The sequence below is a fragment of the Urocampus carinirostris genome, chromosome 6 (assembly GCF_059441175.1).
Source record: "Urocampus carinirostris isolate Australia breed hairy pipefish chromosome 6, RoL_Ucar_1.0, whole genome shotgun sequence".
NCBI classification, from domain to species: Eukaryota; Metazoa; Chordata; class Actinopteri; order Syngnathiformes; family Syngnathidae; genus Urocampus; species Urocampus carinirostris.
In genome coordinates, this window is record NC_142354.1 from 43,021,795 (window position 1) to 43,047,140 (window position 25,346).

General features: G+C 39.4%; 1 protein-coding gene across 1 annotated transcript; it reads left to right on the forward strand.

Annotated features, from left to right (window-relative positions):
* Window positions 1–25,346, forward strand: bin2b (bridging integrator 2b). Its single transcript, XM_088337285.1, has 12 exons — window positions 1–108; window positions 4,303–4,383; window positions 9,297–9,351; window positions 10,647–10,741; window positions 12,812–12,907; window positions 14,120–14,227; window positions 15,932–16,017; window positions 17,889–17,964; window positions 19,842–19,924; window positions 19,996–20,647; window positions 24,502–24,594; window positions 24,719–25,346. The coding sequence occupies exons 1-12, from the start codon at window positions 16–18 to the stop codon at window positions 24,827–24,829; spliced, it is 1,629 nt and encodes a 542-aa protein (XP_088193411.1). The 5' UTR covers window positions 1–15; the 3' UTR covers window positions 24,830–25,346.

Sequence of the window (25,346 nt, forward strand, 5' to 3'; positions counted from 1 at the left end):
CTCACAGAGAGGACCATGGCGGAGAATAAAATGGGTCCGAACCTGCAGGCCGGTGCTGGATTTCTCGCAAAAAGGGTCCAGAAGTCTTTGAGTCGCGCACAAGAGAAGGTGAGTTGATTGATTGACAAACGTGCAGGGTCGGGTAGGGTTACTTTAACTGGATTACTTTCAATGACTTTTGGATTACTCCAATACCAAATAGGCTAATAAAAGACAAAATAATCTAAATATGAATAAAATGATGACTCTCCTGGCTTTGATCTCCGGCAAAACGAACATAAAATGTAGGGTTACTTTAACTGGATTACTTTCAATTACTTATGGATGACTGCAATACCAAATATGCTAATAAAAGATAAAAGAAACTAAATATGAATAAAATGATGACTCACAACACGTGGTAAGCTTTCTCTCCTGGCTTTGATCCCTTTGATCTCCGGCAAAATTAACATAAAATGCAGGGTTGGGTAGGGTTACTTTAACTGGATTACTTTCAATTACTTTTGGATGACTGCAATACCAAATATACTAATAAAAGATAAAAGAAACTAAATATGAATAAAATGACTCACAACACGTGTTAAGCTTTCTCTCCTGGCTTTGATCCCTTTGATCTCCGGCAAAATTAACATAAAATGCAGGGTTGGGTAGGGTTACTTTAACTGGATTACTTTCAATTACTTTTGGATGACTGCAATACCAAATATACTAATAAAAGATAAAATAAACTAAATATGAATAAAATGACTCACAACTCGTGTTAAGCTTTCTCTCCTGGCTTTGATCTCTTTGATCTCCGGCAAAACGAACATCAAATGCCACAGAAACAAAATGAAAATCAATCCAAACAGCTTGCCGACATCATTTTTGCCGTTCCATGTATTCCGTTACTCCCCAAGCCTGCACAAAATGGAGTCATTTTATTCCTATTTAGTTTCTTTTGTCTTTTATTAGCAGATTTGGTATTGGAGTAATCCAAAAGTAATTGAAAGTAATCCAGGTAAAGTAACCCTACCCAACCCTGTCATTGTGGTAAGGAATAAAGCATCAACTTTTGTTTGTGCAAAAGTTTCTAGCGGATTATTGTCGTTTTTGTGTAGCTGGAATGTGCTGTGATCTGTTTCATCCCGGTTGCTATGTGACCCGTTAATTCTAATGAGCAAAGTGCTAGTCCGGAATTTATTAGGCGGTTTCTGATTTCCTGTCAGAACATCACAAAGTCAGTAAACACAGACTCTCGAGGCTCCATTTCCTGATGGTGAACTTGTGCTGCTCTTAAGTTTGAGGTCGATTTGTAAGATGCGACAAAGCTGAAACAGAACTCTTTGAAGTGATGTTGGGCAACTGTGTGCTGTCATTTGCTGTCCAAACGGTTTCAAATATATCATTATTTTATAATTGAAGCTGAAGAAAGGGTCATGAGGAGCAATGATGAGAAAAACATGGCTTTGGACAGGGACATTTTCTGTTATACAAAACCTCCTAGTGCTAAAACTTCATATATTATAAAACAAAAAATATTGATTTGTCTATCTATCTATCTATCTATCTATCTATCTATCTATCTATCTATCTATCTATCTATCTATCTATCTATCTATCTCTCCGTCTGTCTGTCTCTCCGTCTGTCCCTCCATCTGTCTATCTATCTACCTGTCTGTCCCTCCATCTGTCTATCTATCTATCTACCTGTCTGTCTCTCCATCTGTCTATCTATCTATCTAGACTCCTTCCTTCCTTCCTTCCTTCCTTCCTTGGTCATATCCCTCAAGAGGGGTAACCGACCGCAAGACACACACATTCGATAACAAAGAAAATAAAAGGGAAATAAAAAAAAAAAAAAAACACACCCAAACAAGTTAGGCACCTCGGCACCCAAGTTGGTCATGCTTTCGTCCCTCCAGATGAAACAGGACACCAGAAAGCGGCCCTGTCACTCAGGTCAGGGTGACACAACACACTCTTTTGTTCAACAGCAGGGCCCGACAGCTTTCACTGGTTTACCCCTGCCGCATCATACGGGTGCCCAGCCCATCCTTACGAACGCGTCCACAATCTCACTATCCTTTCACAACACCTCTCCACTCCTTTCTATCACCAACAAGAGCTCTAGCTTCCATTATATTTTGACCTCTTTCCTGCAGTGAACTCATAACACCATCCATCCACGTCCATCGCGGCCTTCCTTTTGGTCTCCTTCCATTGACCTCTGCTCTGTAGATCCTCTTCAACATTGGCTCCTCATCCATCCTCTCCATGTGTCCAAACCAACCGAGTACTCTCTCATCAACACGCTTGCTCAGTTCCATGACTACTCCAGTTCTGTCTCTCACAATTTCATTTCTCAGTCTATCCAATCTTGTCACTCCTAACATACTCCTCAAACCCTTCATCTCAAAAACATTCAATTTCCTTCTTAAATCTGCGCTCAGGCTCCAAGTCTCTGCACCATACAACACAGTCGGCACAATCACACTCTCATACAGTTCTGTCTTAACATCCATACTCATAATCTTGTTGTTCATCACTCTCCTCAGAGCACCCAAAACCTTGCTTTTATTGATTTGTAATATCGACAAAGATAAATTTACATCGTCATAGGTCCAGAAAATTGTTTTTATTTGACATAAGTTGAGGACTTGAGGTTCATCTAGAAGTAGCTGACATAATGTGTCTTCCATCTGTATGGTAAGCCAAAAAGCTGGGCAAAAATGTTACAGTTTGGTCACTTTTAGCCTCTGTTGTCTAATCTTCCTTGTCAAGTCAAGTCAAGTCAAATTTATTTGTATAGCCCTTAATCACAAAAATGTCTCAAAGGACTGCACAGGATTACTATGACACAATGACCTGATCTCTAACCAACATGCGGGCAAGGAACAACTCAAAACCTCAGTGTGAGGAAAAAGAGAAGCCTTGAGAAGGGACCTCACAAGTGGTATCCCCCTTCCAGGATGACCAGGGTGAATTACATTTAGCATTACAGTACACAAACATCGTAAACACTAGGTAACATGTTGAAAATTTGTCCGGAAAGTGCATGACAGCAGCGACGCCCCCAGCCTGTAAACTAGTCCAGAAAGTCTATGACGGCCACGACGCAGCTACCCATCTCTGCCAGCTGGTCCATACAGGCGTTCACATGCTTCAGGTCAAACGCTGGTCCGCTGACTTATCTCAAATCGTCCTTCTCCTTCGTATCACCACCAGGCAGGCAGTCGGAAAAAGACAGGACAATACAGAATATGAGGTGGGCATCAATCATAAGCTTTGGAATAGAAGTGTGTCTTAAACCTCGATTTAAAAACTTCCATTGAGGTTGCAGATCTTATCTCCGGAGGCAGGACATTCCATAGCACCGGGGCCTGGATGGAGAACGCTCTCAAGCCTGCAGACTTCTTGGCTCTCGGAGTCACAAGTAGACCGGCATTTACTGAGCGCTGACTCCGTGCAGGAACATAGGGGGAAATCAAATCTGAGAGATCAGAGGATGCAAGTCCATGCAAACATTTATATGTTAATAAGAGAACCTTAAAGTCACATCTTAAGTGGACTGGGAGCCAGTGCAAGTTGGCCAATACAGAAGTAATATGCTCAAACTTTTTGGTCTTAGTCAAAAGTCTAGCTGCGGCATTCTATACCAGCTGCAAACTTTTGATGCTAGACATCGGGAGACCAGAAAGCAATACATTACAGTAATCAAGCCGATAAGTAATAAACGCATGAATTAAAACCTCTGCATCTGATTGGGACAGCATCGAACGAATCATCGCAATATTACGGAGGTGTGCTTTGTAGCACTCATTTTAGGTAGCACTACCAAATACAGCGGCATCTAGTGGTCAACTATAGCACAGTGTATTTTAGGATGTGCAAAAGTTTAGAAATGTCATACGTAGTGTGAAAGAATTATATGGATACACATTGGTCGAATTTAAAATGTATACACGTGATTTAAATGGGTGTTGGCGAGTACTGTGATAAGTTCTGTTATTGGTCTTTTCTCAAGATTTCGTTACTTTTGATTGGCCGCCTTCTCTGGCCATTCAACAGGAACCTGAAATTAAAAGAATGGCAAATTACCCTTAAATTAATAAAAGAAAATACTATGTTGGGATTTAAAGTTAATTCTCTTTAAAAAACTACATTTTGGTATCATAAAGCAATCTCATGCATTCATGGTATCTGTCTACGAAATCAGTATTGATAACTACTCAACAGTTGAGTAACTGAAAAAAGATGTGCTATTATCTGATAACACAAAGTACAAACTGAAATGCAAGCTTGAATTTTATGATCACACAGGTTCTTCAAAAACTGGGCAAGACCATGGAGACCAAAGATGAACAATTTGAAGTCTGCCTGCAGAACCTGAACAAACAACAGGTACCTAGTGTTGAAAAAAACATAAAGGCTGGTTTATGAAATGATCTGCATTTATATAGCGCTTTTCAAGTCAATGACTTCCCAAAGTGCTTTACAATGTGCTCCACATTTCCCAATAGCAGCCTTGCAGAAATGTAAGGCGCTAACCTGCTTATTGGGGGTATTAGGGGTTCAGTGTCTTACCCAAGGACACTTCCACATGTAACACGGACGAGCCGGGGTTCGAACTGGGATCCCTTGATCCCAAGACGAGCGCTCTACCTCCTGAGCTACTTTTTTCTACTTTTTTAAAAATGTCTTTAAAAAAAATCTCATTGTGTTTATTTTTTCCGAGCTGTTACTTTTTTCTTATTGTTCTCTATTTACTTTTTTCCTACATTTCTTTCTTTTCTTTGTTTCTGGCTTTTTTCTAAATTTTTCCTTCTTTTTTTTCCTCTTCCTTTTGTTTCTTTTTTTCTCAGCTTTTCACTACTTTTTCATTTTGGTATTTTTTTCTTTTTTGTTCTATTCCCCCCCCCTTCTTTTAAGTCATTTTGTGCATAATTTTACATAATATTTGGTCGTGTAGGGATTAAGGAAGTGAAAACAACCTGAGGGGCTGTTTAGGACCCGAAAGAGCCGGTTCCTTTTAGTGAGCCGAGCCGAAGAAGCCGGTTCTCGACAAACTCTACTGACTTTACTCAACTTTGTTCTACTTCGACTCGACCTCAAAATACCGCATTTAGGAAACAACGTCAGGGGAACCCGTGTATTTTTACCTTCATGCACTGTAACGTTGACTTAAGTCGCTTTTAAGTAATTTTGAGCCCTGATTTTTGTGCGCTGGCTAGATTTTCTTGTGCGCTGAGAATGTGCGAGCAGTGCACAATTTAGAGGAAACACTGTTCTTCAAGAGTTTTTTTGTCTGTAGTTGTCTTGTAGCTACAGCCGTGAGTATGTAGGGAAGAAAGTTCCTCAAAAGACTTTCACTAAAAATGCTCACCCAGTGCATTTTGGCCGAGCAGCTTTTCCTTTGAGGAATGGGAAGGATGTTGAAGGCCCTCATGTGACCATTACTTTCACTTCAACATTCATCGATTCATTGTTGCAATTTGCAACTTTTTGAAATTCCTAAAAATAGGCATTTGAGCTTTAGGTTGTTGATCTGACATTATAAAAAGTTTCGAGGCACACCGTCCGTCGAAAATGTTTGAAAATGAAGTGAGGTCAAATATTTCACTCTACTACCTCATAAGCAGATAATTAGTACCGTATTTTGCGCACTATAAGGCGCACCTAAAAGCCTTTATTTTTTTCAAAAGCTGACCATCCGCCTTATAATACAGTGCGCCTTATTTATGGAACAAAATTAATTCGCAAAGTCTTGCAACTAACTTGCAGCCGCCGACTAGATTTTCCCCTGAACGCCAAGTAGTCCGCGGTGTATGCTGGGATTTATTTACCGGCGTTTCATTGGCTAACCAATGTGTCAATCATCATTTGAATGGATCGCTATTGGCTAAAGTTATTCGGAGGTCAAGGGGCGGATCCTTTTTATCATTTACAGGCTGGCATTGGCTTAAACGGCAAAACAAAGCCTGCAATTGGCCAAAAAAGATGAATGCGTATAGCACGTGGCTGACAGCATACAGAAAGCATTTTCTTACTATTTTGTATTTGTAAATATTTTATTCTCCTGGATTTACTAAACTCACGGATATAAGAGGACCACGGCTGCACATTATTATGAACACAACGACTTCGGTGAGCTACTCCGGCTATATATTTTCCCTGTATCTTGTTTCAGACTGAACTCGATGTTTCTGTGATAAGCGGTGCAGATAATGGATGGAATGGAGTGTCTATTTTTAAATTCAACTCAATTCCAAGTGTTTATTGTCATATATATAGTAAAGTTGCGTGCGAAAAAGAAAATAGATATTAAGGAATGGTTGGCATTTCTTGAATCCCAAGACTTTAACCTTCCGAATGATGGAACGATGCATTTGAGTGACATCGTACGGACACCGCATCCGCACGTGTCCTCGACACGTATTTGCGTCTTTGCAAGCTTTGGGAATGTTAAGGGGGTAATAAGTTGGACTGAACAATCTGACTGTTTTGTCGACGTTCCCATTGTAGCGCCTTATAATCCGGTGCGTCTTATGTATGACAAAAATAGGACCAAAAACTATTTTTTCGGGGTGCGCCCTATAACCCGCTGCGCCTTATAGTGCGGAAAATACGGTATATTAAAAAGAAGAAAATTATACTTAATATAAAAAAGAACGATGTGCTTTATGGTTTTTTATTTTTTACAGTACAATCTTAAACCGCTTTGTTAAACAAATTAAGTTATTAAATATACTGTGCTACCTCAAGAGCAGATAATTAGTCAGTGTTCTGGTTTGCCCGCGTCCCTGCGTCCTTGACGCACCATTTTTGCTGGGGACGCATTGTGTCAAATCAACGTGTGCAACCAGTTGAGGGTGTCCCCTGCCCACTCCCTGGAGATAGCTGGGATGGGTTCCAGCATCCGTGCAACCCTACTGAGGATAAGCGGTACAGATAATGGATGGATAGAAAATGCTATGCCATTTGCTTTAGACATCTCATCTCATCTCATTAGCTGCACCGCTTATCCTCAGTAGGGTCGCGGGGGTGCTGGAGCCCATCCCAGCAATCATCGGGCAGTGGGCAGGGGACACCCTCAACTGGTTGCCAGCCAATCGCAGGGCACATCTTCAAATGAATAATAACATGGACATCTGCTACTTGAATGTATGATGCTTTATTTTTTTTCATTTTCACGATTTTCTCTCACCATTTACACACCTTTAATAATTTTGGCGTGTGTATATCCCATTCTTCCTGTAGTTTTGAACAAACAAGTGACTGAATAAGAATTTATGTTTGTAATATAAAATAAGTTGGTATTTTACAAAAAAATGGTTCGAAAAAAACACAACAAAGTTCATGTTTATTCAATGAATTGCCAATATACCGTAAATTTCGGACTGTAAGCCGCTACTTTTTTCCCTAACTTTCAACCCTGCGGCTTATTCAGTGATGCGGCCAATTTATGTCAAATGCGTGCCCTTAAGAATTCTTGTGCCGGCGTGATGAAGGGGCCCATCGTGGGGAAAAGCCGGAGCTAGCGAAGCGGCTAGCGGCGTTATAAGTCTTCGGTACCATCCGTAATCATGGTAAATGCGAACTCACGACCAAATAAGATCATCGAGTGCTTTTGGAAAACATCGAAGCGCATCATCGAGTGCTTTTGGAAAACATCGAAGCGCACAGGGAGCGCAGTTGCTGTGTTTTTGCGGAAACGTGGCTCACGTTTAGCATTCCGGACGCTAACGTGTAGCCACCCGGAGCTACCCGGAGCAATCCGGCTTCAACGCTGCTAAACAGAGACACGAAAGCCGGGGGGAATCGGAGAGAAGGCGGACGGACTTGCTAACACGAGGTGGTGTATCCCTGGATTTTCGCAAAGAAAAGTTATCCATCTGCCGCAGGGATGTCAAATTTTTGGACTGGCCTGACGTCATCCACTTCGCTACAAGCACCCCACGGGCATCATGTTCATCTGTTAATAAACAACAGGGTAGACTGCTGGAAGTGTGAATTTCCCTACGGGGATGAATAAAGTATCTATCTATCTATCTATCTATCTATCTATTTTTCTAACGGCCGTTAGCGGCGCTCGAGTGTTGCTACCATTAACTGCCCTGTCAAAGCTATATTATTATTATTAAAGCTTTAAAAACTCTCTCGGTGTACCGTCTTTCTTTGTAAATATGTGTAATCCATGTATAATATGTATTTGCAACGGTATATTTTTGTAATGTATTTATTTGTATTTATTTTAGACACTTATTCTGATACGGGTGAACGAAAAATGAGGGGCGGAACAAACGCGGGGTGCCGAGTTTAAGTGGGGACCGCTAAAGGTGAGGGACAGACAAGGAAAGAAGACTGGGTAAAAAGTTGGTTAAAGAAAAAGGAGTTGCGTGAGTAAATGTGTTCATCTGATATATTTTTCCCACCCTTACCTTTGGAAATATACACTTTTTTCCTTGCATTACTTTCAACGGGACCCGGACTCTGCAGGTCTGCATCAAACCTTAAGTACCGGTATCATTTTCCGTTCATTTTGCCGGCTGTGATTTTTGGACTGTGGACTTTAATGAAGGACATTTAGTTTCAATCGCGGGACTTGAAGTCGGGTTTGGGTTAATTTTGTGTTTGTTTTACATGTTTAAATGTGGGCGCATGCGGCTTATATACAGGTGCGGCTGGTGTATGTACAAAATCGTTTTTTCTCTTAAAATATGGTGGGTGTGGCTTATAATCAGGTGCGCTCTATAGTCCGGAATTTACGGTAATCAAGTTTAACCGAAGATCAATATATTGGTTAAATCATAGCCCTAATTAAAACTGTCCAAACACTTTTCTGTTTTAGACTATTAATAGTATTGATCAAAACACATAAATAGAGCCTTGCTATTGGCAACCAGTATAGGATGCACACTCTTGACTGGCAACCAGTATAGGATGCACACTCTCCCTAAGTCTGTTGCGATGGGCTCCAGCTGTTGAACAAATAATGAATGAATCTTTAAAGCCCCTGTAACATTTAACCAGTAGATGGCACTGTTGTCTAATGCGCACGAAAACCAGTGCCACAGTCCAGCAAGATGGCAGACAAACATGGCGGTACCTACTAATTGGGATTCCACTATATCAAATAAATACAAATGTCTTGACCTATGATTTATTTATTTATTTTTAATTTGTTAATAAAAATTAACATTGGCATGGCAGTTCATGTATTTTTGCCTTTTTTGTACCACTAGGAGAAACTATATTTAACACTGTCCCTTTAACTCACAAGACAATCTACCATAATTTTTTTTCTCTGCATACAGGTTGACGGAGGCAGGTTGCTAAAGGATGTCAAGGCTTACTACAGTGCAGTCAAAGGCAAGTTTTCAAAGCGCAGTGTTCTGGTTTGCCCGCGTCCCTGCGTCCTAGACGCATTATTTTTTGCTGGGGACGCATCGTCTCAAATCAACGTGCGTCCCCGGGACACAACTTTTTTGACACCACATTGTCATTATCATTTTTTAACATTTCGTCAGGCAGATCCGCCATTGTTGTTTTGGTCTCGCGGTTCGAGTTTTCGTCTGCACGCCGATCTCGAGTTCGAGTTGTTTAGTGAAAGTCCGTCTCTTTTTAGCCGGCTCAACTCATTAAAGAGCTCACTTGCTTTGATGTTATTTTACGAATGATTATGTTGTACACAGAAGTTAATAAAAAAGGAAGTATAAAAGGAGAAAATGAAAAAAGACAGGTTTGTGGTGATCCTTTTAATCAGTATATTGCCAACAATAATTTAATGCAGAAAATGAATTCATAATTTGAATAAGAAAATGTATTATTCTACTTCATTATATTTGCGTGTATTTTTTCCTTCTACAGTGAACGTCCAAGCGACTTCATTTTTGAACTTTTTTTTTAATAAACCTCATTCATGTCGAGCAACTCAGTGTCTCACAACAAAATGTTCATTTACAATATATATGATATAAGGAAACACATGTCAAGTCAAGTCAAGTCATTTTTATTTGGGGGGCTTCACAGGTTCACAATTTTTTCAGATTATTATTACACCATCCCCTGATCTGGAACCAAAACGAAATTCCGTTGCTGCAATCGGACCTTGAGAAGGCATTACAACTGTGGCGGGACAGCAAACCACGAAGAATATATGAACTGAAAAATCTGAAGTGATTAAAACTGCATGAATCTATAGACTAATATTTCAGCAATATTATTTTGTATAATGTACAATATTTTTGTGAACTGAAAAATCTGAAGTGATAACTGATTTGTAGTACCAATAAACTGTGATGATTAAAACTGAATGAATATATAGATTTATATTATATATTTGTCGCCGATTAACAATTTATACCTCAATAACACAAAATTTTGGGGAGCCATAGATCTCTGTTGGGACCCCTAGATTTTTGAGCATGCGAGTCCTGGGACCCATCACTTTTCAGAGGTAAAATTAACACTGAGTCTGCTGTTATTTTTACTTAAACTTCAGTCAGGAAGTTAATTGTTGCTGTGACCTTTTCTGTCCGGGTGTAACGGTTTAGCCTTAAACCTCAAAAACAATGCCACATTAATTCATCCTGATTCAGAATGCAAAGGAAACTTTTTTGGAGTGATCTCATAATCCGTCCCACCCTTTGATTCTCATTCCGCAGCCGTACATGAAACATCCAAGAGGCTCTCCGAGACTTTGCGAGACGTCTACGAAGTCGACTGGAATGGAGTGGAAGATCTTGTTCTTATCACTGAAGTATTTTTATTTTATATTCCCTTAGAAATATATCTCATCTCATCTCATTAGCTGCACCGCTTATCCTCAGTAGGGTCGCGGGGGTGCTGGAGCCCATCCCAGCAATCATCGGGCAGGGGATACTCTGAACTGGTTGCCAGCCAATCGCAGGGCACACATGGACAGACAACTCACTCGCTCGTTCACACCTAGAGACAATTTGGACCGGCCAATTCACCTGAAATGCATGTTTTTGGAATGTGGGAAGAAACCGGAGTGCCCGGAGGAAACCCACGCAAGCACAGGAAGAACATACAAACTCCGCACAGGAAGTCTGGAGCTGGATTTGAACCCACGCAGGTTCCCAAGACATGAACTGTGCCGCACATGCGCTAACCACTGCTGCCCCTTAGAAATATATCTAGCAAAATTTTTTTAGGGGTGGGCGATTGTTTTTTTTTATATTGATCTGATCTAAGTAAATACAAGGTAGTATCAATACATATAGATCTGTTACCGATCCTTTATGCTTGAAAATCTGATCATCATTGGGTAATTGAACCCTTCCCTCTTGAGTTCGTTTAAAGTTATGATGAAATCAGCTTAAAATTTTCATTTTTTTAGGTAAATAACTACAATGCAAATTTTAACAGTTTAAGAAACTAGATACCGTAAATTCCGGACTATAGAGTGCACCCGATTATAAGCCGCACCCACCACATATTAAGAGGGAAACCGATTTTGTACTTGCACAAGCCGGACCTGTATATAAGCCACATGCGCCCACATTAGAAAAAATGTAACACAAACACAAAATGAACCCAAACCCGACAAAGTCCCGCGATTGAAACTGAATGTCCTTCATTAAAGTACACAGTCCAAAAATCACAGCCGGCAAAATGAACGGAAAATGATACCGGTACTTAAGGTTTGATGCAGACCTGCAGAGTCCGGGTCACGTTGAAAGTAATCCAAGGAAAAAAGTGTATATTTACAAAGGTAAGGATGGGAAAAATATATATCCACTATTGTCCGCCGCGTCCACAAACAGGTCTGTCTGTTCCTCACCTTTACCCCACTTCCCCTCACCCCCCCATTTGTTTCGCCCCTCCTTTTTCATTCACCCGTTTAAAACATAGCAGAATAAGTGTCTAAAATAAATACAAATAAATACATTACAAAAATATACAGTTGCAAATACATATTATACATGGGTTACACATGTTTACAGAGAAAGACTGTACACCGAGAGAATTTTCAAAGCTTTAATAATAATAATAATAATAATATAACTTTCATCCCAAACGGTGCCTGTGACAGGGCAGTTAATGGTAGCAACACGCTCGCAACACAGTAAGCGGGTCTGGTAAAAAAAACGTACTTGTGAAAAAACCGTCCTCATCTTCCTCCTTAGAACTGAAGCCATCAAAGTCGTCTTCCTCAGTGTCGGAAAGAAACTTTGTCATATAGACGCCGTCCCACGCTCCCTTATTCCAAAACACGCTCGCAACACCGTAAACGGGTCTGGTAAAAAAAACATACTGTACTTGTAAAAATCACGGTAAACCGTCCGGACTGCCCGATTGGTTTTAGCTTGAAAGCTGTGTCATGTGCCTTTCTCTTTGCAATTTGCTTGATGAGGATATGTCTACGCTAATTTAATTTGTGCACAAGCTAAGAAGTTGCAGTCTTCCTCGGCGCATATATTCCACCGGTCTAAATCTGACCTTTTGTACTCGAGCGCCACTGGCGGCTGTTAGAAAAATGACATAAACTGGCCGCATCACTGAATAAGCCGCAGGGTTGAACGTTTGGGGAAAAAAGTAGCGGCTTATAGTCCGGAATTCACGGTAGTTGAAAGTTATAATGTATGTATACTCTTACGACAGACTAACATTATTATAGTGCTAGTTAAAATGGGAACACAGTATTGATCTTAAGACGGTAGTATCAATCTGATTCATTTACTGGACTTGCTCAGCATCCATGATATTGATATTTGGGTTGATCCCCTATCATTTTTTCTTGATCGATATTGACAAATAGTTCAAATAAAGCAGCAGTTAAAGTATTACTTGTGTACACTTTTAGAGTGAAGATTTACTTTGGAACGACCATGAGGAGAAAATGAATGACCAACTTGTGCGCCCCATGGAAAACTATACAAGTCAGTTTCCAGAAATCAAGGTATAGCATCCTAATGTCTTTGTTCATTTTGATTGTGTCTGCCCCAGTGTTCCCTCTAAGCTGCATGCGCAATTGCGCACTGCTCGCACATTCTCAGCGCACAAGAAAATCGAGCCAGCGCATAAAAATGAGGGATCAAAATTGCTAATTAAGAAGCGACTTAAGTCAAAGTTACAGTGCATGAAGGTCAAAATACACGGGTTCCCCTGACGTTGTGTCCTAAATGCGGTATTTTGAAGTCGAGTCAGAGTAGAACGAAGTTGAGTAAATTTAGTAGAGTTGGTTGAGAACCGGCCTCTTCAGCTCGGCTCACTAAAAGGAGCCGGCTCTTTCGGTCCTAAACGGCTCTTCAGGTTGTTTTTGCTTCTTTAATCCCTACCCGACCAAATATTATGTAAAATTATGCACAAAATGACTTAAAGGAAGGGGGGGAATAGAACAAAAAAGAAAAAAATCCCAAAATGAAAAAGTAGTGAAAAAGAGAAAAAAAGAAGAATTTTTTTTAGAAAAAAGCCAGAAAAAAAGAAAAGAAAGAAATGTAGGAAAAAAGTAAATGAAGAACAAAAAGAAAAAAGTAACAACTCAGAAAAAATAAACACAATGAGATTTTTTTAAAGGAATTTAAAAAAAAGTAGAGAAAAAACACAGAAAAAAGAAGAAAACGTTTGTGTTGCATTCAAATAATTTCCAATTTTATCAAGTAAATCTTGTTGCCAACATTGTACTTCCACTAAAAAATGTGATTAAGTACACTTCTGTATCCTACAACCGACTAAATAAGCCCCCAAAAATGTTAGTTTTATGCGACAAAAGATACCAGGAATAAAAAGAAATGGATATCTTGTGAAAGAATTGTAAGAACAAACGACGTTTGTAGGCCGTACAACCTTTGCAATAATACATGAGTCAATTCATTCAAAAGAGAAAAATCATTTTTATAAGTTTTGGACATGTTTGATAATGAATTATCTTGCCACACTTGGGATTGCTGTTGCTCACTGTTGTTTCAAGCGTTGCTCACCGACTTTGTGTGAACGCTCAGACCTGTAAGGAAAATTACAGGGAACATTGGTCTGCCCCCTAAAAAACTGATTTCAGATAAAAAAAAGTGAATGTTTTTATTTTAATGCATCGAAATGATACAAAATGGCTTTGTGTGATCTGCCTCGACACACAGATCCGACTTATATTGAGCATGTTTTTGTGTTTCAGGAAAGAATCGCAAAACGTGGTCGTAAACTGGTGGATTATGATTCGGCGCGGCACCACCTGGAAGCGCTGCAGAGTGCCAAAAAAAAGGACGAAGCCAAAATTGTCAAGGTAGCACTTCGTTTTTCTCAAGTTTACTATTATTCGTGCCCTGCGATTGGCTGGGAACCAGTTCAGGGTGTCCCCTGCCCACTGCCCGATGATTGCTGGGATGGGCTCCAGCACCCCCGCGACCCTACTGAGGATAAGCGGTGCAGCTGATGAGATGAGATGAGACTATTATTCATGCTCAAAAACCTCCAAAACAGTATTTCACTGTCATTCGTTGTCATGCTAACTGCAAAAACACTACTGTAAAAATAAATTGAAATCCTCCCATTGATTGACAATTTTGCTTTTTAATGTGTTTTTTTGCCTATTTGACAAAAAAATGACTTGCATTTCTACTCTATATTCCTGCTTTACTTTAGTATATTTTAAACTAGCTGTTAAGGTAGCGTTAGGGTACATTAGTTTATAAAAAGTTGAGAAACATTATCTAAATAATCAGTGTTGATTTTAGCTGTGAAAAGTGATGGGTCCCGGGGACTAGCATGCTCAAAAATCTATGGGTCCCAACAGAGATCTGTGGCTCCCCAAAATTTTGTGTTATCGAGGTTGAAATTGTAAATCGGCGACAAATATATAAATAAATATATAAATCTATATATTCGTTCAGTTTTAATCATCACAGTTTATTGGTAATACAAATCAGTTATCACTTCGAGATTTTTCAGTTCACAAGAATATTGTACATTATACAAAATAATATTGCTGAAATATTAGTCTATAGATTCATGCAGTTTTAATCACTTCAGATTTTTCAGTTCATATATTCTTCGTGGTTTGCTGTCCCGCCACAGTTGTAATGCCTTCTCGAGGTCCAATTGCAGCAACGGAATTTCCATAGCTAATTTGTGGTTTTCATTGTCGTTGTGCCGATCCAATGTGCTTTTCTGAAAGTTCATATTGCGAAATCATTTGTGCAATCCAGTTTTTTTGTCACGCTGGGTGCACGCATCACAGAACATGTAGCCTCCATTATCATCCTCCTCATAGCGTCACCAGGGATATAATCGAGTCCATTTTGGCAGAAAAGTCCTTTTCTTGCTAGGAGTTTTCTTTTGTTTATCTTTCGTCGACTCGTTCGCTTCAAAACACGTGTTTTCCTTGCCTTCGCGGTCTTCTGAAGAATTTCTCCGCCGTTTTTTATTGAACGATTTAAGTTCCAAATATATACCGTATTTTGCTAGTACTTTCAATTACTTTTGGATTACTCCAATACCAAATATGCTAATAAAAGACAAAAGAAAATAAATATGAATACAATGATGACTCGCAACACGTGGTAAGCTTTCTCTCCTGGCTTTGATCTCTTTGACCTCCGGCAAAACGAACATCAAATGCGACAGAAACAAAATGAAAATAAATCCAAACAGCTTGCTAACATCATTTTTGCCGTTCCATGTATTCCGTTACTCCCCAGGCCTTCACAAAATGTAGTCATTTGATTCCTATTTAGTTTCTTTTGTCTTTTATTAGCATATTTGGTATTGGAGTAATCCAAAAGTCATTGAAAGTAATCAAGTTAAAGTAACCCTACCCCAACCCTGCTTTTCAAGATATCATTTCAAATCTTAATTACTCTTTGATCTGCCTTGAAGTGCTGGTTCACGAATTGGTACTAGAACACTCATCTGAATACCACCGGTTAATCGATATTTGCATTGCATACAGTATCGCATTTAACTGTATTTACTCTATTTTGTTGAATAGGCGGAGGAAGAGTTCAATAAAGCCCAGAACGTCTTTGAAGAGATAAATCAAGAGCTGAGGGAAGAGCTGCCTATTCTCTATCAAAGGTATGATTAATTCCCCAGCTGGAGTTCCTTTTTTTCCCCTCTGTTTTGTTTGTCGTTTCTATTCAGGAAGGTTGGCAATCTCTGGAGAATGCAAGATAAAGATAATTATATCAATGTTTTACAGAGAGACAGAATAAAGTCAAGTCATTTTTATTTGTATAACCCTTAATCACAAAGAGTCTCAAAGGGCTGCACAGGTTATTTCACAGACTATTTTTTCAGACTATTATTACACCATCACCTGATCTGGAACCAACATGAGGGCAAGGAAAAACTCAAAAACCTCAACATGAGGCAAATGAAGCAACCTTGAGAAGTAAAACAAAAAAGGGTAAAACCATCTTTGCTGTCTTACAGCAACAAAGTTTGGTTTTGCTATACTGTTACTCTGCGAGAAACTAGCAAAACACTTCAAATGTTTACATGACAGGTTTTTAGTTACCCAGAAAAACAAATTGAGCATATTTTCCGCACTACAAAGAGCACCCCCTAAAAATAGTCTTTGGTCGTATATTTCTCATACACAAGGCACACCGGACTGTGAGTTGCACGAACTTAAATCGTTTAATGAGCTTCTATTTAAAGAATTATTTAGTGGCTTATAGCCAAAACGGTGTCTGCTGGTGTAACACCCTTACTGTAAACTTTAGTAAAATGTTGTCCTTTATATATTGGACTGAACCACCCGTGGAAATCAGCATGTATAACAAAATGACATAAGCAATGTTCCCTCCAAGCTGCGTGTGTGTGCAATTGCGCACTACCCAGAGCTTTTCCGCGCACAAGAAAATCTAGTCAGCTCACAAAAATCAGTAGAGTTTTTCGAGAACCGGCTTCTTCGGCTCGGCTCACTAAAAGGAACCGGCTCTTTAGGGTCCCAAACGGCTCTTCGATTTGTTTTTGCTTCTTTCATCCTTATATGACCAAATATTATGTAAAATTATGCACAAAATGACTTAAAGGGAGGGGGAATAGAACAAAAAAGAAAAAACTACCGAAATGGAAAAGTAGTGAAAAGCTGAGAAAAAAAGAAACAAAAGAAAGAGAAAAAAGGAGGAACATTTCAGAAAAAAAGCCAGAAAAAAAAGAAACAAAGGAAAAAAGGAAATAGAGAACAAAAGAAAAAAGTAACAGCTAGGAAAAAATAAACACTAAGATTTTTTTTAAAAGGAATTAAAAAAAAAAAAGAAGAAAAGTTTGTGTTGCATTCAAATAATTTCCAATTATACCAAGTCAATCTTGTCGCCAACATTGTACTTCCACTCAAAAATGTGATTAAATACATTGGTGTATCATACTACTAATGACTTAGTTGCCACACTTGGGATTGCCGTTGCTCACTGTTGTTTCAAGCGTTGCTCACCGACTTTGTGTGAACGCACAAACCCGTGGAAAATTACAGGGAACATTGGACATAAGTCTTATTTCATCAACGAGCCATTTGTACAGAAAAGAGCCCTAGGTTTCTGATCACTGGTTTAGCCTAAAGGAATATGCACTAGGAAAATCAGTCTCAAAATCAGATGGGATAAAATGCAATGCCTTTTCATATGTCATCTGTATAACTGGTTCTCTAGTGCTACAGTGTGGCGCCCTAACGGCCACTATGTGTGAATCCCGTTGGGGGAGTATCAATTAAACAATCATTGCTCATATACGGAAAAATACTGCAAAACCTTGTGTAGTAATACACACCTATAAATACCGTATCCATCATATTCTGCTGTTTATTAGCCGCACCTTGAAATTCCTGGCCAATTTGGGTTTTTAGGTGTGTCTTATATTCAGCAAAATACGGTATATATTTTCATCATTTTTATTGTTACCTGTTGGGATAATATATCTGATGGCTGTGTTTTGCTTGTCTCTAGTCGCATTGGTTGCTACGTGACAGTGTTCCAAAATGTATCGAATCTGAGAGACGTCTTCTACAAAGAAATGAGTGTGGTAAGATAAGACCATTTATTCACTTTCGTTGTAAAGCACACTGATAAATAAATTGTGTTCCATTAGCAGTGTAAACTTAATGGTGGGGTGCAGAAAATTGTCCACTTCCATCTACCGTAAATTCCGGACTATAGAGCGCACCTGATTGTAAGCCGCACCCACCGCATTTTAAGAGGAAAACCGATTTTGTCCATACATAAGCCGCACCTGTATATAAGCCGCATGCGCCCACATTAAAATATGTAACACAAACACAAAATTAACCCAAACTTGACTTCAAGTGTCCTTCATCAAAGTCCACAGTCCATAAATCACAGCTGGCAAAATGAACGGAAAATTATACCGTACTTACGGTTTGACCCGGACTCTGCAGGTCTGCTGCAGAGTCCGGGTCCCGTTGAAAGTAATCCAAGGAAAAAAGTGTATATTTCCAAAGGTAAGGGTGAGAAAATATATCAGATGAACACATTTACTCACGCAACTCGTTTTTCTTTAACCAACTTTTTATCCCCCTCTTCACCTTTTTTTTGTCTGTCCCTCACCTTTAGCGGTCCCCACTAAACCCGTCACCCCGCGTTTGTTCTGCCCCTCCTTTTTCATTCACCCGTGCAAAACACATCAGAATAAGTGTCTAAAATAAATAGAAATAAATACATTACAAAAATATACAGTTGTAATTACATATTATACATGGTTACACATATTTACAAAGAAAGACAGTACACCTAGAGTTTTCAAAGCTTTAATAATAATAAAATAACTTTCATCCCAAACGGTCCCTCACCTTTAGCGGTCCCCACTAAACCCGTCACCCACCCCGCGTTTGTTCCGCCCCTCCTTTTTCATTCACCCGTGCAAAACATATCAGAATAAGTGTCTAAAATAAATCGAAATAAATTTGTTACAAAAATATACAGTTGCAAATACATATTATACGTGGGTTACACATATTTACAAAGAAAGACTGTACACCGAGAGAGTTTTCAAAGCTTTAATAATAATAATATAACTTTCATCCCAAACGGTGCCTGTGACCGGGCAGTTGGCATATTAATATTCCTTTTAATTCCATATTTCTTCCAAAGGTTTTTGTCATATGAAATATACGTGCCTTCGTTGTTCTCATTTTTTTAATCTTTGCATATTTTCCATAACAGTATGACAAAAATGAGCTTTCAAACCACAGCACTCGATCATTTAAGTGGAGAATGGTACAAAATATTTAAAGAGTTAATCATATTTATAAAATGATTTTGATTATTTAAATAGTTATAGAAATGTTCAGGAAGTCAAATAAAAATAAAAACCGAGGTTAATAGGCACTCATTTTAGAAATATATAATTGAAAAAAAAAAAAAAATTATCGGCTAAGTCAGGGGTGTCAAACTCATTTGAACTCGGGGGCCACACGATAGAACAAACATTCTGTCTGGGGCTGGACTAGTAGATTAAAGAGAAAGAAAAAGAGAGATAAGGAAATAAGAGAAAGAGGGAGGGAAAAGAAGAGAGAGGGCGGGACAAAGAAAGAAAAAAGAGAGAGAGGGAGAGAGTGTGAGAAAGAGATAAAGAGTCGCGAGGGAGGGAGAAAAAAAAGGGAGAGGAAGAAAGAAATCCAAAGAGAAATATAAGGACAGAAGGAGAGAAAAGAGAAAAAAGGAAAAAAGGAAGTTAGACAAAGTGGTTAAAAGACACACACACACACACAGAGAGAGAGAGAGAGAGAGAGAGAGAGAGATACAAGTACAGCATTCGTGACAGGCACCTGTCTTTGGCAACATCAAGTTGACATATTTCAACCTGCTGCTCGTTTTTCTCTTGCGCTTCTCTGAGTGTTGTCTGGCAGGCCTGATCTGATATTTGATTTTGTTAATCTGCAGCTTAACAGGGATTTATACTATGTGATGAAGAAACTTGAGGATCAACACTCTGGGAAAGCATTCATCGTAAAGGGTTTGAGCAGGTGATACATTAATGAAATATTTTCACTCTTATCGTACAAAAAAAACATTTCATATTTGCTTCTTTGTGCAGCCCCACAGCAAAGTCGAAGAAGAGGCGGTCCTTGACCATTTCCAACCCAATTCCCTGCAATACCTCATTCCCGACTGATCACATTTCCATCCATGCCTCGACCCAAAATGGGAAAAATGCCGTGCCCACTTCTCCACCTCCTCAAACTCAAAGCAACTCTTCTGAGGTTTGCACAGCAGAGAGTAGCGGCATCCCTGCCAAAAGTGGGCAGTCGTCAGAATCGGACCTTAGTTCCTGTGGCACCAACACCCCCAAAAGACAATCTCAGTGTATCAGCGAGCCCGGCGACAGGAGTGCAAGTGAAAGTCTGGGAGAAGCGGAGGCGGAGGCCCGACTTGCTACGAATCCGTTGGATGATTCCGCCGTCCCTAAATCGGATGTTACGAGTCAAGAAACTTCCCACCCTGCCGATTCTCCTGTGAGTGATGCGCAGGTCATTCCAGAGCAGGAGGACGATGCAAGTGACGAGCCCACACAGGAGGAGAAGACTAAAAACGTGCCCATTCCTGCTCCTCGCCTATCTTTCCGCTCTCTGAAATGTGCTCTTCTTCCTGCTAAAGACGAGCAGGAGGAGATGGAAGACGAAACTGACAGCAACGAGATGGCTGACTCGGATGATGATAGTGATTTTCCGCCCGGGTTTCTGTACAAGGTAGACACGCTTGATGTTATACAAAGGAACCTTGGTTCTCGACCATAATCCGTTCCAGAACCCTGTTCGAAAACCGATTTGTTTGATCACCGAAATCATTTTTCTCATTAAGAATAATGTAAATCGTTTTAATCCGTTCCAACACCCTGAATATTTACCTTGAATGTTTATCGTAAACATAAAGCTAACCCAGGCTAATCGTACGTTCGCGTTAGCATAATCCTCCGTACGAAATATTACGCTAACGTGAACGTGTAAAAATAAAAAAATCAGGTTGTTTACAAATCATTTAGCACCCGGGTCTCCACAACAAGTGGTGAGCGGTTCATTGGAAAGGGGGCTCCGTTCCAACACCCTGAAAGTTGGGCTCCGTTCCAACACCCTGAATGTTTGACGTAAACTTAAAGCTAACCCAGGCTAATCGTACGTCCGCATTATCGTAATCTTCCGTACGAAAGATTACGCTAACATGAACGTGTAAAAATGAAAAAAAGGATAAAGAAAAGAATTATGAATAGGATTTCTTACCTTTGTGGTGGTCAGCAGAAGGCGCAGGTAGACTGTGGGGAGAGGGATGGAGGAGGAAGGAAAATTATCGTTTGGAAGGATGTTCTTTTCTCTTAAAATACCGATCTAATGACACTTGCTTCTGCCTTCTTTTTAGCACTTTTCTAAAATGACTAATGACAGTGTCATTAAAGTCATCGTACTATCGTACTGATTTAGCCATGCTATATTCCCTAGCAAGATCAGACACTGGCACACCTCCTTCATATTTTGCTATTATTTCTTTCTTAAATGCAATAGTTGTACGCACTACTTTTCTTTTTTCACCTGTAGCAACTTTGCTGCTTGCACTGACTTTCTTCAGAGGCATCATAAGGGGCTAAAACACCCGTACGCCGCTCAGCATGGCACCCTAGCGTACGCACTCACGCATTACCGGCGTTCGAACTCCGATTTTTGGACCGAACAGCGAAGCAAGAATTTCTCAATTCTTGGTCGGACTCCGATTTGTTCGAACTGAGAGGCGGTCGAAAACCCAGGTTCCACTGTATAGTATAATCTTTCCTCACTTTGAAGACTCAATGAAAAGTGTAACACTCAAAGACCATTTTCGTGTTTCGCAATAGTTTCCTTCTTTGATACGGTCCTTCTCAAACACACTGATGGACTGAACAGAAATAAGAGATCTAGCAGGGCATTATTCTCATCTATTGTTAAGGAGGATAATAGCCCTGTCATTGTTTCTTCTTCCTAGTATTACTTTTCTAAGGCAAAGGCCCGCAACCCTCTTTTGAGTCATAACCAATGTTCCCTCTAAGCTGCGTGTGTGCGCAATTGCGCACTACCCAGAGCTTTTCCGCGCACAAGAAAATCTAGCCAGCGCACAAAAATCAGGGCTCGAAATTGCTGATTAAAAAGCAAATTAAGTCACAGTTACAGTGCATGAAGGTCAAAATACACGGGTTTCCCTGACTTTGCGTTCTAAATGCAGTATTTTAAAGTCAATGTCGAAGTAGAACGAAGTTGAGTAAAGTCAGTAGAGTTTTTCGAGAACCGGCTTCTTCGGCTCGGCTCACTAAAAGGAACCGGCTCTTTCGGGTCCCAAACGGCTCTTCGGGTTGTTTTTGCTTCTTTAATCCCTACACGACCAAATATTATGTAAAATTGTGCACAAAAATGACTTATAGGAAGGGGGGGAATAGAACAAAAAAGAAAAAAATTACCAAAATGAAAAAGTGGTGAAAAGCTGAAAAAAACGAAACAAAAGGAGAAAAAAAGATCAGGAAAATTTCAGAAAAAAAGCCAGAAGAAAAGAAAGAAGCAAATAAAGGGAAAAAAGGTAATAGAGAGCAAAAAACAGTTAGAAAAAAAATAAACACAATGAGATTTTTTTAAAAAGGAGAAAAAAACAGGTAAAAATAAAATAAAGTTTACCAAGTCAATGTTGTTGCCAACATTGTACTTCCACTAAAAAATGTGATTTAATACAGTTCTGTATCTTGCAACTGACTCAATAAGCCCCCCAAAATGTTACTATTATGCGACAAAAGATACCAGAAAAAAAAAATGAATCTTGTGAAAGAATTGTAAAAACAAATGACGTTTGTAGGCCCTGCAACCTTTGCAATAGTACATGAGTCAATTCATTCAAAAGAGAAAAATCATTTTGCATTGCCGGAAACGCAGAAAAATGTAACGTGATGTCAAGTTGTGGACATGTTTGATAATGATTTAGTTGCCACACTTGGGATTGCCGTTGCTCACTGTTGTTTCAAGCGTTGCTCACCGACTTTGTGTGAACGCTCAGACCCGTAAGGAAAATTACAGGGAACATTGGTCATAACCCACCATTTGAGAATCACTGGTCTAAAGCAGTGGTCAGCAACAATTTCGTTACCACGGACCAGTTTAATAATTGAGTATATTCTTGCGGCCTGGGCCAATAACATGAGTGAAAATCATATGAATGAATGATTAGGGCCAAATCCTCCGTGTAATCACTAGGGATCTCGATGACATTGGAAAATGCATTGGATTTAATCATGGTACCACCACGTTGTACACATTGTTTTGTCTGAACTCTCTTATAATGCTCCATTTCAACACTTTGCTTCTTTGAGCGACCCAAAGATGATATTGTAAAGCTGTTTACTGACCACATTTCTATCCCTCGAATTCACAATTACCGTAAATTCCAGACTATAGAGCGCACCTGATTATAAGCCGCACTCACCACATTTTAAGAGGAAAACCGATTTTGCACTTACACAAGCCGCACCTGTATATAAGTTGCATGCGCCCACATTTAAACATGTAACACAAACACAAAATTAACCCAAACCCGACTTCAAGTCCCGCGATTGAAACTAAATGTCCTTCGTTAAAGTCCACAGTCCAAAAATCACAGCCGGAAAATGATACCGGTACTTAAGGTTTGATGCAGACCTGCAGAGTCCGGGTCCCGTTGAAAGTAATCCAAGGAAAAAAGTGTATATTTCCAAAGGTAAGGTGGGGAAAAATATATCAGATGAACACATTTACTCACGCAACTCCTTTTTTTTTTTTCAACCAACTTTTTACCCCCTCTTCTTTCCTTGTCTGTCCCTCACCTTTAGCGGTCCCCACTTAAACCCGGCGCCCCGCGTTTGCTCCGCCCCTCACTTATCATTCATCCGTGCAAATACATATTATACATGGGTTACACATATTTACAAAGAAAGACAGTACACCGAGAGAGTTTTCAAAGCTTTAATAATAATAATATAACTTTCATCCCAAACGGTCCCTCACTTTTAGCGGTCCCCACTAAACCCGTCACCCCGCGTTTGTTCCGCCCTTCCTTTTTCATTCACCCGTGCAAAACATATCAGAATAAGTTTCTAAAATAAATAAAAATAAATTCATTACAAAAATATACAGTTGCAAATACATATTATACATGGGTTACACATATTTACAAAGAAAGACAGTACACCGAGAGAGTTTTCAAAGCTTTAATAATAATAATATAACTTTGACAGGGCAATTAATGGTAGCAACACTCGAGCGCCGCTGGCGGCCGTTAGATAAATGACATAAATTGGCCGCATCACTGAATAAGCCTCAGGGTTGGAAGTTAGGGGAAAAAAGTAGCGGCTTATAGTCCGGTAATATTATTCACTTGTAAGATATCTTTCTTTTGAAACTTTAATGCCTATATTTATTCAATTTCAGTTTTTCTCCATGTGATGTGAAACTGTTATTTTTTTTTTTTAATTTTGTGATGGCCATAATACAGCAGGCAATATTTTTAGGTATGATGTAGAATTCATGATTGTCAACTGATGTGATTTCATGTTTGTCACCAGGGAGTGGCGCTAAAGAGCAATGATTTATCTGGATGTGGTCAACTCCAATTTGACCAGGGAGAAATCATCTTGGTTTTGGATGACGCCGAGAAGGTATGTTTCCTAAATTTTCAGAAAATGGTAAACTGTCAGATTCACTTATGATTTTATTGCAAAAAATGGCCAAATGAGTCACAAACGTGATATCTAATAAAACCATGTTTTTGTCTTGCAACAGGAAGGCATGTTGAAAGGAGTCAGAGAGGAGAGCTGGCAACGATACAGGAATTTAGAAAACCATGCCGGGACTTTCTCAGAAGACCTCATTGAGCCTGTTGAGGACGATTGACGGGATATTCACTCAATCTTCTCATAAGAGCGACTCACGCTCCAACACACACAATACACAAATTGTTTTGGGTGTGGAAGCTGCACAAACACATTTCCCAGTCCTTAGTGGATACTCTTATGTTTTGATTTTGCAATTTTGTGGAACAAAATGAACTGAGAAGTTCAAGTGAATTTTCTCCAGACATCTGGATAACTAGTGAGTTGATTTCCAGTGCTTTTAATCTGATGAAACACTGTGACACTTTTTTTAATGCAGTACATTGTATTTGTCAATAAAGGTCAAGTTTAAGATGATGTTTTTGTTCGTCCAACAGCGATTTGTATTACAGCTATTATCAAACGGAAACAATTAAGCAGTGTGCCAAGTTGTTGCCCCTGTTTTTGACAAGCTACAAATTAGTGTTAAATCATTGTTCAGTATGGTAGTATGTTGTTATTTTTACATTTTGTAGCAGAAAGTGACTGATCTGTCAAATAAAACTGGTTGAAAATTTCAACCGCATGTGTTCCCCCTA

Bases quoted from the DNA above. Each gene is read 5' to 3' on its own strand.
- bin2b (XM_088337285.1), top strand. From the start codon at position 16: ATGGCGGAGAATAAAATGGGTCCGAACCTGCAGGCCGGTGCTGGATTT. The intron at 9,352-10,646 runs GCAAGTTTTCAA...CTCATTCCGCAG, and splicing joins TTACTACAGTGCAGTCAAAG to CCGTACATGAAACATCCAAG. The intron at 17,965-19,841 runs GTAAGATAAGAC...GTTAATCTGCAG, and splicing joins TCTACAAAGAAATGAGTGTG to CTTAACAGGGATTTATACTA.